Source organism: Mytilus galloprovincialis, chromosome 1 (assembly GCF_965363235.1).
Source record: "Mytilus galloprovincialis chromosome 1, xbMytGall1.hap1.1, whole genome shotgun sequence".
Lineage (NCBI taxonomy): Eukaryota > Metazoa > Mollusca > Bivalvia > Mytilida > Mytilidae > Mytilus > Mytilus galloprovincialis.
The window spans coordinates 97,975,899-97,994,761 of NC_134838.1; the positions used below are offsets into that span (position 1 = coordinate 97,975,899).

Below are 18,863 nucleotides of genomic sequence, written 5' to 3' on the forward strand. Positions count from 1 at the left end.
TCCATCCTCCGTCTTGGGCGAGTTTGATATTGGATATGTTCCCCATGTCATAACTACAATCCACTTCCCTTTTCACCACGAATGTGACCTACCAAATTAGACTATTCACCTGGTTTGTATTTCCATGAGCAACACGACAGGTGCCACATGTGGAGAAGGATCTGCTTACCCATCCGGAGCACCTGAGATCACCCCAAGTTTTTGGTGTGGTTCGTGTTGCTAAGTCTTTGGTTTTCTATGTTGTGTCTTTTGTACTATTGTTTGTCTGTTTGTCTTTTTATTTTTCATTATGGCGTTGTCAGTTATTTTTTTATTTATGATTTTGAATGTCCCTCTGGTATCTTTCGCCCCTCTTTGGTGAATCAGTGGATCATTTATAACATTGAAATTGACATAGTGTATATACAACTATAAAGTTGACACCTTTAATGCACATAAATACGCAAACTATTTATTTGACCTTATTTGTGACAGTACACTGGTTTATGGGGAGATTAATATCCTCCTTATTCTTATCAAACTATGTCAATGTAATCCGAACTATGGACAATAATATCGGTACTTCAAAATATCATCAGTATGTTTACCGGAAGAAATGCTCTTCAATGTCGGATATTGTTTGACAATTGGAGAGATTGTGTGGTAGATAGTATGTTTTTCCAAACATATTTGCATCATTATTATTATTTAACTATCCCATTGAATAATCGTCATTAACCTAATTCTTTCTCAATAAATCATTGTATGACGAGGCTTCGTTTGAAAGTTTTTTTCGTTTACTCCGAACAAACATAAATAATTTACCTTCACTTTGCATTTTCAATAAATTTTCTGTAAATATCAATTGAAATCTTTTTCAAAAACTTATTTAAAAAAAATATGTAATAGTTAGTTATTGCAAAGACCACCATTAGATAGACTATAACGAAGTTGTGACTATATCATTTTATGAAGTGGCTCTCCGCTTAAAAAAAAACACACTTTCATTTCCTCCAACAACAGCAAAAAAACTGAATGAACTGTCACTAAATGCATCTTCAAGAACTGTTCAGCTAGTAAAAGTGATTTGAAAGCAATTATGAAGTTGCAATAGTAACAGAAAACACCAAATTCAAAGACCATTCAAGAAGATTCTCAATTCTATATACTATGTCGGACAGTGATTAATAACTGCAATAGCCACATACATGTACTTCTTTAAGTACTATGTTATATTCCTAGACGGAGAAAGTACAAATGTAATGGGAACGGCTACCATTTTTATATAACGATTGAAAAGGGGGGGAAACATATGTTTGTTGGAAAGATTTAACAAAGAAACATATGCAAACAAAGCATTTCCGATGCAAGTTACAACAGCTGCATTAAAAAAAAATAGTGACGTTGATCCTCTGTTATGATCTTTTAGTGGACGGCCACGTCCACTTGTATTTGTAGTATTTGTATTTTTATCCATCTGATGAGTTACGCCGTTTTCAACTGATTTTTATAGTTCGTTCTTAAATTGTATTGTTTATACCACTGTCCCAGGTTAGGGGGAGGGTTAGGATCTCGCTAACATGTTTAACCCCACAACATTCTGTATGTTTGTACCTGTTCCAAGGCAGGAGCCTGTAATTCAGTGGTTGTCGTTTGTTTATGTGTTGCATATTTGTTTTTCGTTCTTTTTTTTTTACATAAATTAGACCGTTCGTTTTCTCGTTTGAATTGTTTTACATTTGTAATTTGGTCTCTTGTGGAGAGTTGTCTCATTGGCAATCATACCACATCTTCTTTTTTATAATTATTATCAATACTCAAGTTGTTAATAATAAAAATAATAAAATGACCAGTATGCCATATGTGTTTTTCGTACATTGTTTTGTTATAAATCAGGCCGTTAGTATACTCGTTGGTATTATTTTACATTTTTCATGTTAAGGCCTTTTAAAACCGACTATATGTTATGGGTTTTCGCATTTTTGAAGGTCGTGTAGTTGCCTATAATTACTGACATTTATTTCATCTGAACACTGGTGGGTAGTTGTCTAATTGGCAATCATGCCACACCTCCTTATCTTCATATCAAAATGACAACAGGCATACTAGTACCCGGATTTTTACTTAAGACATTTTGAGAAGGGTCAATATTTATAAGCAATATGTAACATATAGTTCCTTTAAATATGTGTTTACTTTTAACAACCGGTAGTCTGTAAGGGTCTTGACAAATACATATAGAATATACTAAGTGATGACTTGATCATGAACTTCGATGATACATAAATGTAAGGAGAGACGGGCAATTTCCCCTGTATCAATGTGACAGGATGAGTAATAAATACAAATGAAATTCAGAGTTTAACAGCCTCGTTTATGTATTTTAAGCTTCTAAAAAGCATAATATTGAACTATTCAGCATGTAAACAAATAAATGCCTTAAAATGGCTTTAACGGAAAGAGTTTCCTTAAAGAACCATCACGGAACAAACTGTCAGATGTTATAGTGTTTATTTCGTATGGTGGGTGCCATTTGTATCTCTTACTTTAATTAATGCATATTTGATAGATTTTGGTATTTTTTCGTATTTATCTTAAGAAAGAACAAGAAGGACATTCAAAACCATAACCAATTCTGTTTCAATATTGTATCTTAGTATGTCATGTCTTTCAAAAATAATGCATTCGTTTTGAATCCGGTTGCACTTCGATGCAAAGTTTTATAATTTTCGGAAGTATTCTAATTTCACAGTATTATATCAAAGTTGTCTTCAAAGGCAATATATAGTTCTGAAGATATATAAGTTATAACGAATGCATCTAGTTTGTAGAAATATCTTTAAGTATTAAAAATGAATACGTTATATTCAAATTACAGAAATTGTCACTGCCCTTTTCATATAAAGATTGAAACGAATACAGGAGAATGTTGCCATCCCTTTTTATTTAAGAAACCGTGTGTGTGGATCATCATTATGTATTTTTTTCATTGATGAACCTTGTTTACAGGAAGGAACATATTTTTTTTATTATTCAATTGTTTTCATAAGTTGACTCTTCCTGATTAGAAAACAAACTTTCTAATATAAAAATACATGAAAACAAAAATATGTATCCATAGAACACCATACCCCGCTCGAATTAAAGAAAAATCTACGTTCAGCGATCATTTTTTTTTTCTTTTCAAAACACTCAGTTATTGTGCATATTTATATTGAATAGTTAAATTAATAATGAAAACACGTACTAGATTTTAAGTTGATGCGACCACAAAATAACTACATAAAATTAAAACTCAATCATACCTCAAACCAAAACTTTAACTCAATAGATTTCCATGTTCAGTGAACATTGAAATCCGTGGTAAATTCCTAATTTGGCATGTACTCGTATATTTACTGGGACTATTTTACAAGTCTCAGATATTTAATAGTTAGCTTTATAATGAACAAACCGCAAGACAGTAAAATCCTTTTAAAAATGTGACGTCCACTCAAGGCTTGTGGGATGTAAAAATACGCAGCCACGTCCGATCGGAATTGGAACGTTAAATATGCATTGCGTAGATGGAGTTTTACTCTCGTTATATGTTAATTAACCCTGTAAAAAAACCTTTGAGTGGTCCATTTGTGACTCATGTCATCGCAATTATTGTATTCTTACCCAACATACCTTTAACTTCCAGTGGAAATACTAATTACCCGTCCTTAATCCCGGTCGACCGCTTCTTGCAGAACCTACCTTTTTATATAAATTGCTAATTTGTTCTCGTCCTGAACATAATGAACATTTGTACTAAGTCACAAGAAGATGTGACCACAAACCATCTTAAATCAAAACATTAACCTGCCTTAAACCTAAACTTCAATCTGATTCAAGACGAACAGACGGACACTCATACCGGCAAACGAAATGCCCCACTACTATAATAGGCGGAACTTGAAAATATCCAATTACTAAAGTAAAAAAGAGCAGCACTTGAATATAGGAAAAAGGAACTTTTAAACATTATTTGTTGACAACCATGTGTTCTGTCTACGATGTTGCAAATAATTTCAAATGTCGCTGAAAAGCTTCGCTTTACTTGGTCCGGTTGTGCTGGGTATTGACGAAGTGAAAGCTTGTTCTTTCAAATCCTGTCCCCTTTTCACTACAGGGGCCTGTGTTGAATATGTATGTAAACTTGGAGAATTCGTTTTTGTGTGTAAATGATATAGTTCGATCGGGCTTTTGATGTAAAAAGACGGGGTGGGGGATGTGTTAGTATATATGTAGCTATCATGGAACAATAGGTGTAAAACCTTACTTAGAAAGTAAAACTGAATAAGATAGGCAGCACATGCACATGACGATCAGTTATTTTAACCTAGTGTCTAATCTTTTTTGTTGTTGTAAGTAATACTAAGGAAAGCGTTCCACAAGATCGTTTTTTTATTTCATTTTTATTTTTTTAAAGGCCAGTTTTATAAAGGAACAGGCTATTAAACAAGAAACTCTTACAATGCTCTATAAATAGTAAATAAATTAAAGTTTTCTTATCTTTAATATATCACTCATGTGAATTTTTAATAACTAAATCAAATTCAAGTTATTTGAAATATCAATACCACGGTGGTATACTGTAGACATTCTTTATTGTATAACAATAGTTTATAATCTATAAAGTATATAGTTCTCTTAGTTCATAACTGTTATAGTGTTTTATCTATACTGTATTTACCCTACAAATAGTTTTGATACCACTTTATCTATTATGTCGTAGGGATTATATGACATAAAGTTCATGACCAAATTTAAATGTACAATCTCTTTTTTGTTTTAATGAATATTCCCAACGTGTATTGCAAGTAAATGAATATGTATTACTTTGTCTTTTAAGATAATAATTACATGAACGTACAGTAAAACCTAATTAGTCCCATCTATGTTTTTAATTGCCAAAAAATTTGTTTCAAATTTTTTAAATAAAGGAAGTAAGTTATATTTCTTACCGATTATCCATATGCTTACATCCACAAAGAATCTAGCAAATATTCTCCTTAATCCAACACAGTTTGGACAGCACCAACACGTAGTATCACCTCCTCTATCTATATGTGACATTTTCAGACGATATATACATGTGTTTGACAGAGCGTACAAAACAATTATAAATCGACATAAGTACAACAGTCACATTTTACCATAATATATATATGCACGCCTACTAAATCTTGATTGATCTGTGAGAACTATCCATTAGTGAATTGTTGTTAAGTATAGTACTATATTGTACGTGTTCAATCGGAACAAATATTTTCAGGTAATAGTATTGATACTAATATCAAACTTCCTTCTTACGGTATAAAAAAAGTCAAAATAAACCGATAAGATTTCATTGGCACAGATATTTTTTTTTATATGTAACATACAGGAGACAATACATCCGAATTCGTGAAGAAAATAGGCAGTGACGTAGAATAAAAAAGTACTTTGAATGCTAATAAGATACATGTTAGATAAGGACAACAACTTCATATATTACATGGCATGAACGAATCATTTAATGTTTAATTTGATCTGGCAAAGGGGTTTTCAATCGTTTTGAATTTTGAGATTTCATAATTCATACTTCCATTAAATATATATAAAAGAAGGAGTGGTATGATTGCCATCAAGAGACTAAATGCCACATAAATTAACAACTGTAGGTCACCATACAGCCTTCTACAATGAGCAAAGCCCATACCGCATAGTCAGCTATAAAAGACCCCGAAATGACCGAAATGACAAATGTAACACAATTCAAATGAGAAAACTAACGGCCTAATTTATGTACCAAAACAAATATGTAACACAACAACAAACGACAACCCTCCACCTAACCATGGACATTGGTGGAATAGTACAACATAGGAACGACCAATAAAAATCCGTTAAAAGGCTTAACTCATCAGATGAATACAAATAGAAATGCATCTAACCAAAACATAGAGTGGACGTGGCCGGGTACTTGTATATCCCAACAACAGAAAGACACTAAGTTATGATCTGAGAGTACTCGCAGTTACTGACAGCTAGTTCAAAGCCACTAACAACTAATAAAAACAAATTATGCATCTTAGGCTAAGTTATCAATCAGAACAATAATTGAAGTTTATTAAGTTTCTACAAATCGTATTTAGCTACTACACGCGTAATCCTGTATCCAACGTCTACACTTGAGCAAGTCAATGCATCGCCGTAAAGCTACACACACGCGTAATCCTGTGTCCAACGTCTACATTTGAGCAAGTCAATGCATCGCCTTAAAGCTACACACACGCGTAATCCTGTGTCCAACGTCTACATTTGAGCAAGTCAATGCAGGTACTTAATTGAACTTAAACATTTTAGTTTTTGACATCATTTCAAAAATAATGGAAACATTTTCATACATTTTTTCTTCATTTTCTTATTATCAATAATAGTTTTTAACCCACCCTCCTCCCCCTAAAAAAACAATTTACTGTAGTTTCTTTTCATTCAAGTGGATACATAAAAAATTGTGTTTATGCCAGAGAACTTGAAAAACAATTATTGATTTTTAACCTCAAGTAAAATACATTTTTAATTGCAGTGTTTTATTTTAGATGCAAAAATAAACTTCTTTGTTAAGCTCCTTCAAATGCTATTTTATTTTCAGTCAATATGGCTAAATGGTTTCCTGTAAGATTTGCAATATCGGTACGTTTGTAAGTGCAGAATGCACTAACATTCTTAATAGTTCATTTGCCAATTACCGATTTGATTCTGTTATTACAAACTAAAGTTTTAAACAAATTACTTCCCTTTGTCAATCGTCGGCTGGTTCTATTTCGGACAAAATTGGCTTTTGCTAATGCAAAGCATGATGAATTGAAAGTGATGTATCGTCGGGTTAACTAATTTTTCGTTAAAAACAATTTCTGATGTCAAAAGTATTTAGCTGAACAACAAATTAATGTAATTACAAGATTTAAAAACCTTTAAAGATTACTCACATTACGCACAGGTGAATTTGCTCTTTCTGCTAGCTCTCCGTTGTAAATAAGAATTAATGTCCCCCATAAAAGAGGAACGAAAGATACCAGAGGGACAGTCAAACTCATAAATCGAAATAAACTGACAACGTCATGGCTAAAAATGAAAAAGACAGACAGACAAACAATAGTACACATGACACAACATAGAAAACTAACGAATAAGCAACACAAACCCCACCAAAGACTAGGGGTGATCTCAGGTGCTCCGGAAGGGTAAGCAGATCTTGTTCCACATGTGGCACCCGTCGTGTTGCTTATGTGATTACAAATCTGGTAAGTAGTCTTATTCGGTAGGTAACATTCATGAAAGGGAAGGGGATTGTAGTAACGACGTAGGGAACATATCCGATATCATTTGTGAAACGGTTATTCCATAACGGTCAACCAACTCGTGATGGCGTCCGTAAAATTTACGAAGTGGTGATTTAAACTTCACCATTTGGAACTCTTGGTTTAATAGCTTGCAAGATAAAAGCAATCTATTATACAATCATTCCTTGTGAGCAGCAGCCCCTATCAAGAAAATCATGATAGGAAATGCAAGGGACAACTAAAAAGGGATATCTAGTTACAGGGCCAACTACGGGAATTGGCAAATAGCTTACTAGTATTGGCAAACTAAATAATGAAAAAAAACATTTTAAAAAAGACACTTTGTTAGAAAAATTAAAATGAAACTTTTTTATTTAATAGACTTCTTATGCCCGCGTCACACTGTCCCGATTTTTACGCCGATGGCAACACGATTATGGAAATTTTCAAAATCGGGACTGATCGTATCCAGATCGGGCTATTCGTAGTGCCATCTTTAACCATCGAAGAACCATCGGCCACTTTTTCTAGCCTTCGGGCACAACTTCGGGAAGGGTTCTAAATTTTTTAACATGTTAAAAAATCCCCGAAGGTGCGTCCGATGTTGAGGGTTCATATTGAGTTCGTATCACCATCCTCACCATCGTAATGTCACCGGGAATGCATCTTTGAACATCGTATTGCATTCGTGTTTCCATCGTTTCCATCGGGCAGTTTTGACATTACGATGTCTACACGAATGAATCACGAAGATACCCGAAGGTCTTACGATGGCAACACGACTTCGTGAAGACCTCGTTATCCCGTCGTGTTGCCATCGAATAAAAGAACGAAGGCGACAAGATGGAACTACGACGGCAATAAATCCAGCTAAATGTAAGTTAATTTTCGCACTAAAATAAATTTAAAGTGCCATGCGTGATATGCACTGGTCAGTCTAATACGACAGTTAAGAAAGACGTTCACAAAACATGGAGCTCATATCAAATGATTCTATGAGAACAAGAAAGGCGACAGCGTTGTTTCTATTAATTCAAATGGAACAAGAAGAGCAGCTATTACAGGCTCAGGATTTACTTTTACAAGTAAAATATTATTTTTTGTCAATTTTTCATATCAAGTAACATAATGAAAATCATAATCGCGCCTCGTACACAAACACTGCAGGTACGCGTATATAGGGAAACCAACTTTTTCTTCATTATTCTGATTTTTTATGTATCGTCCGAGTTGTTGTCACACGTATGTTTACTCCATAACCATTTGGTTTTCTATATGTCATATTTTGCCACATTTGTTTCTTTCCCAACATCCTTCCTTTTGTCTATATTAATATGATATTCTCCTGGAAAGAGCTCTTTTTGAATAAAAGGGATCAACGAGCCCATTACCTTACCTTTAAGATAGACCAGTAAACATGGGCATAATTATGGGTGATTATTCAGAATAGTGCACACATTTTACAGTTCAGTTTTCTTTTGGTCTTTTACTTTTCTGCTAGACTCATACCCCTCCCTCTCACTGATTTTGGTGGCATTATATGCAGAGAATCAGAGTCAAGTTTTACCCTTCAAGCCCACGGTCTTCCGTCTTATGATTAAACCAGAAATTAAATGTACAATATAATATATATTCAATATTGATCAAAAAATTTAAAACGCGTGATGCCTTCGGCATATAATTTAAATGCACCGTAAGCTGTCACCTTCGTAATCCATCGTATAGCCTTCGTGATCCGTCGTGTAGGCTTCGGCTGAGATATGAAGCTTAAATACCCGTCTTCGGTTAACCTTCGTATGTCCATCTTTTGCTATTGTATATAATTTTGGCACCATCGTATAGACTTCGTTATTCATCGTACTTGCTTCGGTCACTTTTTGGTATTTTAACGAGATCGGGACCAACTTCGTACGAACTTAAAATTTTCGCATTCGGGTGTCCATCGTATATAAAAATCGGGACAGTGTGACGCGGGCATTAACAAAAGAAACAAATCTTATCAGGAGAAAAGAAAATATGAACAAGTTTAAGCATGTTAAGAAACAGAACTTAAAACAATGCTCCTGTCGTAACATATACAAACAAAGAATAACTAGGTGTGTCGAGTACAAAACAAATTGTATATGTTCCGGCAATATATGTATGTTGTTTTCAATTGAACGTTGACTCTTAGACATAATGTTATTTTGTTTCATGATATAAGATGCGAGTTTCATTTTTTATTTTGATACAAAAATCGACATTGCTTAACCGCGGACCACAAACAGAGAGCCCCAAAATTACTGTGACGTAAACAGTATATTTAAGAATAGAAGACAACATACTGAAAAGCCTAACTTGATTTGTATACCTATTATTACAATTGTACAATATAATAGTTTGATGATTGTATAATAGATTGCTTTTATCTTACAATCAAACATTAATATTTGAATACAAAGGCATTTTCATTGTGTCTCTTCTTCAATACACCGAAGGTCCAGTATCAGTCGTTGCTATCACTTGGCTCCCGTCGTCTGTCGTCGTCGGCTATCCTCGTCTCCTTTTTTTCAAAACTTTTACAAAGACCATCTTCTACATGTAATTTACTTTTCCAATTTGATAGAACAAATTAATAATTTGATATAACAGATAATCCACTGGTATCAATATAAGAATCTATATTTATCAACTGATATAAAAGATTATTAATTTGATATAACAAGTTATAAGTAATTTGATATAACAAGTTATAAGTTATTTGACATATCAAATTTCCTTTTTGGTTATATCAAATTAATAAATTGTTATATCAAATTGATAATCTACTATAGCAAATAGATAATTTGTATAAAATAAATTAGCATGGCCCTAAAAGGCTTCCGTACCTATACACTTTTGGTTTAATTTAAACTAAACTTGGCCACAATTAATATTGGGTTATATAGGTTTTTTTTTAAATGTGTCAGATGCCCCCACTAAACCAACATGGCCGACATGATTAAAAAAAGAACAAAGGTGTAAAATAGAAGAATGAACTATTATAATGATATATCTTTTAAAACCACTGTAGATATAAAAAATCTGACAGAGGCAAAATTTTAAGAATGATGCTCGGTCTATTTTCTCTCAGTAAGCATCAAAACTTGTAAGAGTTATTGCCCATATTTTTTTTTTATTTTCGCCTATCATCTTGAAAATTATGAACGATAAACAAAATGTATGTAGCAGCAACCATTGCATCTTGAAAATTATGAACGATAAACAAAATGTATGTAGCAGCAACCATTGCATCTTGAAAATTATGAACGATAAACAAAATGTATGTAGCAGCAACCATTGCATCTTGAAAATTATGAACGATAAACAAAATGTATGTAGCAGCAACCATTGCCAGCAAGATAAGATATAGAAGTTAGTTTGCATAGCTATTATTGTCAGTCGGTTCCGTATTGGAGTGCTATTTGACCTTACATGACGGTTTTTACTATTATTTTTGGGTTTTTTTTTTGGCGTTTTTTGCCTATTGAAACTACAATAAAAAGATTCAAACTTTAAATGCAAAAGCGATCAACGAGACCAGCTCTTTAAATAATTCAATAGCGATAATCATCAGTTGACTCCGTTTATATATAACTGGCCCTTGTTTATCCATACAGCTACACGTCACTATACAATACAAAAAATATGATGTGGTATGATTAAGTAAGTAAGTAAGTAATGATTTTATTTAAAGAGGGTGACTCAATTAGTTTTCGCTAATCTACATCAAGGCCCTCACAAAGAACAAACAGTACAAATATTACAAAGCTTACAGTTTCTAACATATTATGTAAATGCACTATTCATACTAACTATAAAATAAATTGCCTGTGATAATATTCACATTAATCCCGTCAATGAGTGGAAAGATGAAAATTATAACATGAACTTCCTTGGTTATTAGCAACGTAATTAAAACATCTGCTATCATAACAGAGATCAACTAATTGCTATACCGCTTGAAACATTTGTTTTAGTAATGGCAAAGTTTATTTTTATTGGCAGTGAGAAGTTTACGTTAGCATCAAACTGCTGACAAACAAGAATTAAATGCAGATTATATTGAAAATAAATACGACGTGGAATTCTTTCGTTTATTTTACAATATGGTTTATTTGAACTATCCACAGACAAAAGTATCTGATGAAAGAACCCATGTGTTACGTTCAAGTCACCAAGTGTGTTCCAGATACTTTAAAGTCTACCACACAGTCTGAATGAACAACACCTGATCAAATATAACTTTTTTTAAATTTTAAAGTAAGAACCATAATAACTTGGTAAGAAAGTAAGAATGTAAACATTATTCTATATATAACATTTTTTCTAGCAGAAATTAGTTTTAAAAAGACGTTCAAATGTACCGTATGCGACCGTGTCTAAAATTATGTGCAATCTAAAAAAAAATATTTTAGACTTCATCAAAATACTTTTAGTTTTAAAGGAGCATTATCTGTTAAATTCATGATCACCAATTTGACTTCATAATATCCAAATTACATTTAGTCTAAAATAAAAAGTTAACAATACATGTACTCGACAACATATATTTATCAGAATTTCGTGTGTATTTCAGTCTAGACGCCATCTAATTAACTATCGAGATGACCTCCTCCGAAGACTGCCAAAGTTCACATAACCCAATGTTAACCCAAACATGCATATAAATAGATAGCGACCTCGTTCACATTGATTTTTCTATGTCTGTTTAATTTCATGGTAAAAGTTTAAAATATACGTTAATTGTCGTTAAACCTGTATAAGAATGATTTATTGCGGATCGAATTATTCAATTCAATTCAATTGTTCAACTATTTTTCACTTTTAATGTTGGCATTCGTTTCCTTTTATGACTGAACATGGCTTATAGTACATGCGTAACCAATCTCTATATTATGGTTTAAATTGAAGGTCACATGAAAACGGATTCACACAATGAGGTCGAATTATTCACTTGCAAGTGAATAATTCATCAGCAATGTTTTTTCGCTTATTTTGACAAAATTGAACCTTAAATTGGCTGCTAAAAGTGAATATTATTTCATTATTTTAATTTGATAATGATAGAACAAAGAACATCGTACTCACATATATTTTCATATCTCGTAGCTAATCTCCCTGTAATTACTAATAATTCTTGGGATAATATCTACTGTAACTGTAATAATATTGTTATTACGCACTATATTGTTGTTTTATTTTCATGTATACATTTGTAAATTAAATATAATTAAGCAATGCATTCATATACACTGAAAACAAAACTTTGCTTTATAATATATAAGGAGAGATAACTCAAGTAATCTAGTTTTTTTAAAGAATGTAATGTATAAAGCTGACTAATTTGAAACTTGGGGTTCCGCTCTCTAATAGAATACTTAGCATAGCTTACAGATATCAGTGCAGGTTTAGTTTGACAACATTTTTCATAATTTTGTTTGATCTGGAATGTAATTTGGAAAAAAAACAAATGATTTCCTAATATCCATCCATCCCATCACCATTTTTTAAACACATTCCATTGATAAAAGAAAAGAAAAAGAATGTATATCATTTGTTAAGGTTTATGTACCCTTCTGTAGCCATTTTTGTACGATTTTTTAAAACATCAATTGTATCAAAACTACAGATATAATGAATAATAGAGACAGGCCATTTTGAACATATACTAGGGGGAAACTTGATGCAAAGCATTATTATTTACTGTTGCATTGCATTTAATAGAAAAAGAGTACTTTGTGGCAAATAAACCAAGATTTTTATAGAAAATCCACAGCCTTTAATAAAGAGATTTTTGTTATAAAATTTGAAACATAGATTACTCACTTGTTTTCTATGATGTGCTAGTGTTTATTTTTTACAAAAAGTTCTAACCAACCTGTAAATTCCAAAATACCTCGTGCAGAGTAACTAAAGTCGAGCGCACCCTAAAAGGTGTACTTGATTTGGTCCATATTTTTATATGTTCTAACCAATAACTACATTAATAAACTTGTTTTAAGGAAATCAGTGCTAGCACTGCATGCAATAATCCTATATCTATCGGTCATCAAATTGCCAAATATGACAGAACAAGGATGAAGGCTGTGGATTTTTTATAAAATTTCCATATGTTTAGCATTGAATCAACACAAGGGTACATAATCCTTAATCAACGTCGTAGATAAGCTATCTAAAGTAAAAAAAAAATGTCTATAATATTACAAGTACAACAAATTTAGGTCATACAAAAACTAGGGAAAATATAGAACAAATAGAGATTCACTTATAGGGTCTTTGCATCGGAACTAAACACATTTATTTAAAAAACAGTCATATAGGCATGACACGGGTTATGTTCTTCTCATATATTTTATGAAAGTATGATACTAAACCCCGAACGGGAGGGATTGTGCCTGATATTCATATGATGAAGACATAATCTTTCAATCAGTTTAATTGAGGTCTGGAGCTGGCATGTCAGTTAACTGCTAGTAGTCTGTTGTTATTTATGTATTATTGTCATTTTATTTATTTTCTTTTGTTACATCTTCTTACATCGGACTCGGAGTTCTTTTGAACTGAATTTTAATGTGCGTATTGTTATGTGTTTACTTTTTTACATTGGCTAGAGGTATAGGGGAGGGTTGAGATCTCATAAATATGTTTAACCCCGCCGCAATGTTGCGCCTGTCCCAAGTCAAGAGCCTCTGGCCTTTGTTAGTCTTGTATGATTTTTAGTTTTAGTTTCATGTGTATAATTCGGAGTTTAGTATGACGTCCATTATCACTGTACTAGTATACATATTTTTAAGGGTCCAGCTGAAGGACGCCTACGGACGCGGGAGTTTCTCGCTACATTGAAGACCCATTGATGGCCTTCGGCTGTTGTCTGCTCTATGGTCGGGTTGTTGTCTCTTTGACACATTCCCCATTTCCTTTTTCAAATAAATTAATTTTGAAAGGAAATGGGGAATGTGTCAAAGTGACAACAACCCCACCATAGAGCAGACAACAGCCGAAGGCCACCAATGGGTCTGAGATATTTATTTTAGATATGGGTGTTGGTGAAGCAAAGCATATAGACTTAGCAATAGTCTGCCTTTCAAAATACGTCCCCAAAGGATTATTAATAAGATTATAGAAAATATCACCAAACCCTTTATAACAAATAAAGAGCCTTTCATTTCTAATACAGATCAGTAATTTTGATAAAGATATTATTTTAAGTAATAATGATACAGTAATCAGTGCCATACCAGCCCAAAGAGAGTAAATATGTTATTTTACAAAAGAAACAAAATACATTGCCTATACGATAGTTGTATTTTTGAAAATACGGGGCAACTTTTGAAAGTGGCACGAAAAAATACTTGTCTATAGTTTAATTGATAGTCTTTTATTATGCAGGACGGTTTAACTATTTTTTTCATTAGTGCAGACCTTTATGTATATATTATTCTTTGCCGTCTGAAAAAAATAAATAATGTTCACCCTCTCAATACATCAAAGTGTATTATTTGCAAGAAACTATCTCATATAAAGTTTATACCACTTGTGACATACCATTGCATAGATGCTGCTGTTAGAGCATGCAACGTTGAAATGATTTATCAATTAGAGGAAGAGAATTTGCAGTTTATCATGTGGCGTGTTTGACCACATACTTGGCATATAGACCAAACACCTCTGATAAATCTGCGTATGATTTGGCCTTTTTTAAAGAAAGATGAAACTATAGACAGAGACCTTATTTGTGACAAAAATTCTCTTGCAATGGCTTCAATTTTGACGATATACCGTTTTTAACCAGATAAAATTAGTCAGACCTACTGTAATTCCTCTTACTTTAAGACTAAACTTGAGTAGCACAACAGGGGTGCCATAGTGTTTATTGCACAACAAGGACAATGTTCATCTAAAATTGTATTTGCTATCAATATTTCTATTGCAGCCGCTGAATAATCTATCGATATATAATTTGATTACTTTAAATTTCTTATGGAAAAGGAGGGTTGGGGTTTCCTAAAGAATAACATGCACTTCATATTGAACAGATCGAAAGTTTGTGCATGCACAATTTCTTTCAGTTAACTTCAGTATGAACTTTATTTAAACCTGACATAACTGTAACTAGTGCATTTGAAAGTTTTTTTCTTTCAGATTGAATTTTTGAAGTTAAGAGTCATTTGCTTGAAGAAGCAAAAGACATGTGTTGAATGTCAAAAGCATTAGCAATCTTTGATTTTAAAACAAATTGAAAGTTTATACTTGAAATCAAAAGTCTCTGTTTACAATATGTATTTAGGTTCCCTTGATTCTTTGAGAGCATTATGTAATCTTGATGTTTTTTGACAGACATCTTGTCTTCTTAGATATTGTAAAAGTGCAGTTCTTCCAGTAGAGATTGCATGAAAAGTAAAACTGATTAAAAAGTTCATTTAGAACATACAGAAACAAAAATAAATCTGAATGGAAAAGTGAAGTTCCTTTAGAACGAAGGGCACATGAATAAAAACTGAGTGAAAAAATTGAAGTAATTTACTGTAAAGGGTATGAAAATTTATACAGTGTAAGCCAAATTTAAATTTTTAAAAAAAGTAAGAAAACTTATATGACAAAGCTACTTGTAGGTCTTATTCCTCCTCTTATTATTATATACATTTACGACCGTAGAAAAAGTTTGGGGTCGTATATTGCGATCACGTCATCATGTCGTCAGTGTTGTTGTCCGAAGACATTTGGTTTCCGCACAATAACTTTAGCTTAAGTGTTTGGATCTCTATAACTTTTAATCAAAGGTTCAATACCACAAAAGGAATATAGGGATTGTGTTTTGGGGGTGATGGCCCTAATCGTTAAGGAATTAGGGTTCAAAAAGGGGATTTTTTTGGGTGGTCAATTGTTTTCCTCGAGATTTAAGAAAAATGATGACGAGAATGAAGACGAAGGAAGCCAGCTGAGATTTGAAGAGAATTCACCAATGTTTTACAATGTGTTTCTGATTTAGTTGATATTGAGGAAAAGGAGACGTGTTATTGTGTACCCAAGTATATTGTTAGATGATAACTAACGCTTTTTAGGATTTTAAAAAACACCCTCATTATTCCCTTTTCACGAATATGACCTACCGAATTAGACTATTTACCGGATTTGTAATAACATAAGCAATGCAGAAAAGTAAACGCATAACAATACGCACATTAAAATTCAGTTCAAGAGAAGTCCGAGAATAATGTCAGAAGATGTAACCAAAGAAAATAAACAAAATGACAATAATACATAAATAACATCAGACTACTAGCAGTTAACTGACATGCCAGCTCCGGACATCAGTTAAACTGATTGAAAATTATGTCTCTATCATATGAATATCAGGCACAATCCTCCCCGTGAGGGGTTTAGTATCATACCATCATAACATATATGAGAAGAACATAACCCGTGTCATGCCAACAACTGGTTTATTAATAATAAATGTGTTTAGTTCCGATGCAAAGACCCTATAAGTGAATCAATATTAACGCCAAAATATGCAATCTTTAATGACCTGACAACAGTATCGTAACTATGTCCCTTCTTAATAAGTCTATTTAAAGGTTTTGTTAGCTTCTGAGGTTAATACTGACATTTTTGTGCTTTATAAAGAATATTTCCATAAAATATTGGATGTGAAATACCTGAACGTATAAGAAGTCTGCATGTTGAGCTATATTTACGAATGATGTCCTTATACCGATGATAAAATTTAGTAAATGTTTTGACTAGTTTGTGATATCGAAAACCCTGGTGTAATAATTTTTCAGTAATACATAAATTTCTCTCTTTAAAATCTAAAACATTGTTACATACACGAGCGAATCGTACAAGTTGAGATATATAAACACCGTAAGATGGTGACAAGGGAACGTCACCATCTAAAAATGGATAATTAACGATAGGAAATCAGAAATCATCTCTTTTATCATAAATTTTTGTATTAAGCTTTCCGTTAATGATATATATATATCAAGATCGAGGAAAGGGCAGTGATCATTGTTGGTATTAGCTTTATTTAAAGTAAAATATGGCTAGCTTGAAGATTTTTTGCTATTTTTGTCGATTTTTTTTTATTAAGAAAACAGTAGTATACCACATTCATAAATCGATTGAGAGAAAAACAAATCCGGGTTACAAACTAAAACTGAGGGAAACACATCAAATATAAGACGAGAATTACGACACAACAGAAACACACTATAATATAACAATGGCCCTTTTCCCGACTTGGTACACTCAGGACATTTTAAGAAAAGAAAAAAATGTTGAGTTGAACCTGGTTTTGCGGCTAGCCAAACCTTGCGCTTTCATGGCAATGTTAAATATAACATTAAAATGACAACACTTATTTACATGACAAGAATACAGTACAAATAAATGCAAGAACATTCAGGACAAAGAAATACACAAATAAACATTACAAAAGAACATTTCGACATGCTAATAGTTATCAAAGGCACCAGGCTTATAATTTAATGCACCAAACGTGCGCTTCGTCTATATAAGACTCACCAGTGACGCTCAGATCCAAATAGTAAAGAAAGCCAAACAAGTACAACGTTTAAACTAGTTCCAGATTAAGTTTTCCCTATTCATCAAAATGAATTATCAAAACCTTTAACTAAATTTGTGAAAAAGGACAACAAAAAAGAAAGTATATAATTGCTCCTGCAATGTACATCTCGAAATCTGAATACTTTAAGAGCACAAAACAAAGCTTTGAAGAAAATGAACATTTAATAAAAAAAGAAGCAACAACATGAACATGACTAGCTCAAAATGCCTAAAAATGTTTTGTCGAAACAATATAGCAGCGCTGAAGAGAGTGAATATCAATAAGACAGTTGATCAGTCATGATATGTCAATGTAAAGTTCATAACTTATATCAAACATTTTCAAAGAAAGAGAATTGTCAGCTGTTCAGATTTTTTATGGCATTTGCTGTCGTTTGGGCAGTAAAACATGTATACAACTTCATTGTTTGTCCAAAACCTTTTTGTCGAGCCTTTGACTTTTATCGAAAAACCGAGTCATAGCGATCCTACATTCCGTAGTCGGCATCCACAAATATTCACTCTGTGGTTAAAGTTTTTGAAATTATATTAACCTTCTTAAACTATCCTGTATTTCTGCCAAACTTGTTTTTAATCATTAGATAGTATCCGGAAGTAATTTTGTGAAAACAAATCACGTTTTTTTCCGAATTTTACTGATAAATGGACTTTATTTTTCTGCTAGGAAACATTACATTCACTCTGTGGTTAAAGTTTTTAAATTTTTAATTACTTTCTTAGACTATCCTGGATTTCTATTAAACTTTGACAGACGCTTGTTTATGATCATAAAATGGTATCCAGCAGTAAATTTTGAAAAAAAATCATTCCTGTTTTTCCATATTTTACTTATAAATGGATTTAGTTTTTCTGCAAGTAAATATTACATTCACTCTAGGGTTAAAGTTTTTAAAATAACTTTCTTAAACTATCCTT

The 18,863-nt window shown here is 32.5% G+C and overlaps 1 protein-coding gene across 1 annotated transcript in view; it reads right to left on the minus strand.

Moving 5' to 3' along the window:
• LOC143046404 (phospholipid phosphatase 1-like) overlaps positions 1–5,209 on the minus strand; it is a 43,264-nt gene extending 38,055 nt beyond the window's left edge. Inside the window, exon 1 of the mRNA XM_076219560.1 lies at positions 4,971–5,209. Within this exon, the coding sequence (XP_076075675.1) occupies positions 4,971–5,082 (112 nt within the window). The 5' untranslated portion in view covers positions 5,083–5,209. The remainder of the gene's footprint in view (positions 1–4,970) is intronic.
• Positions 5,210–18,863: the final 13,654 nt, after the last annotated feature.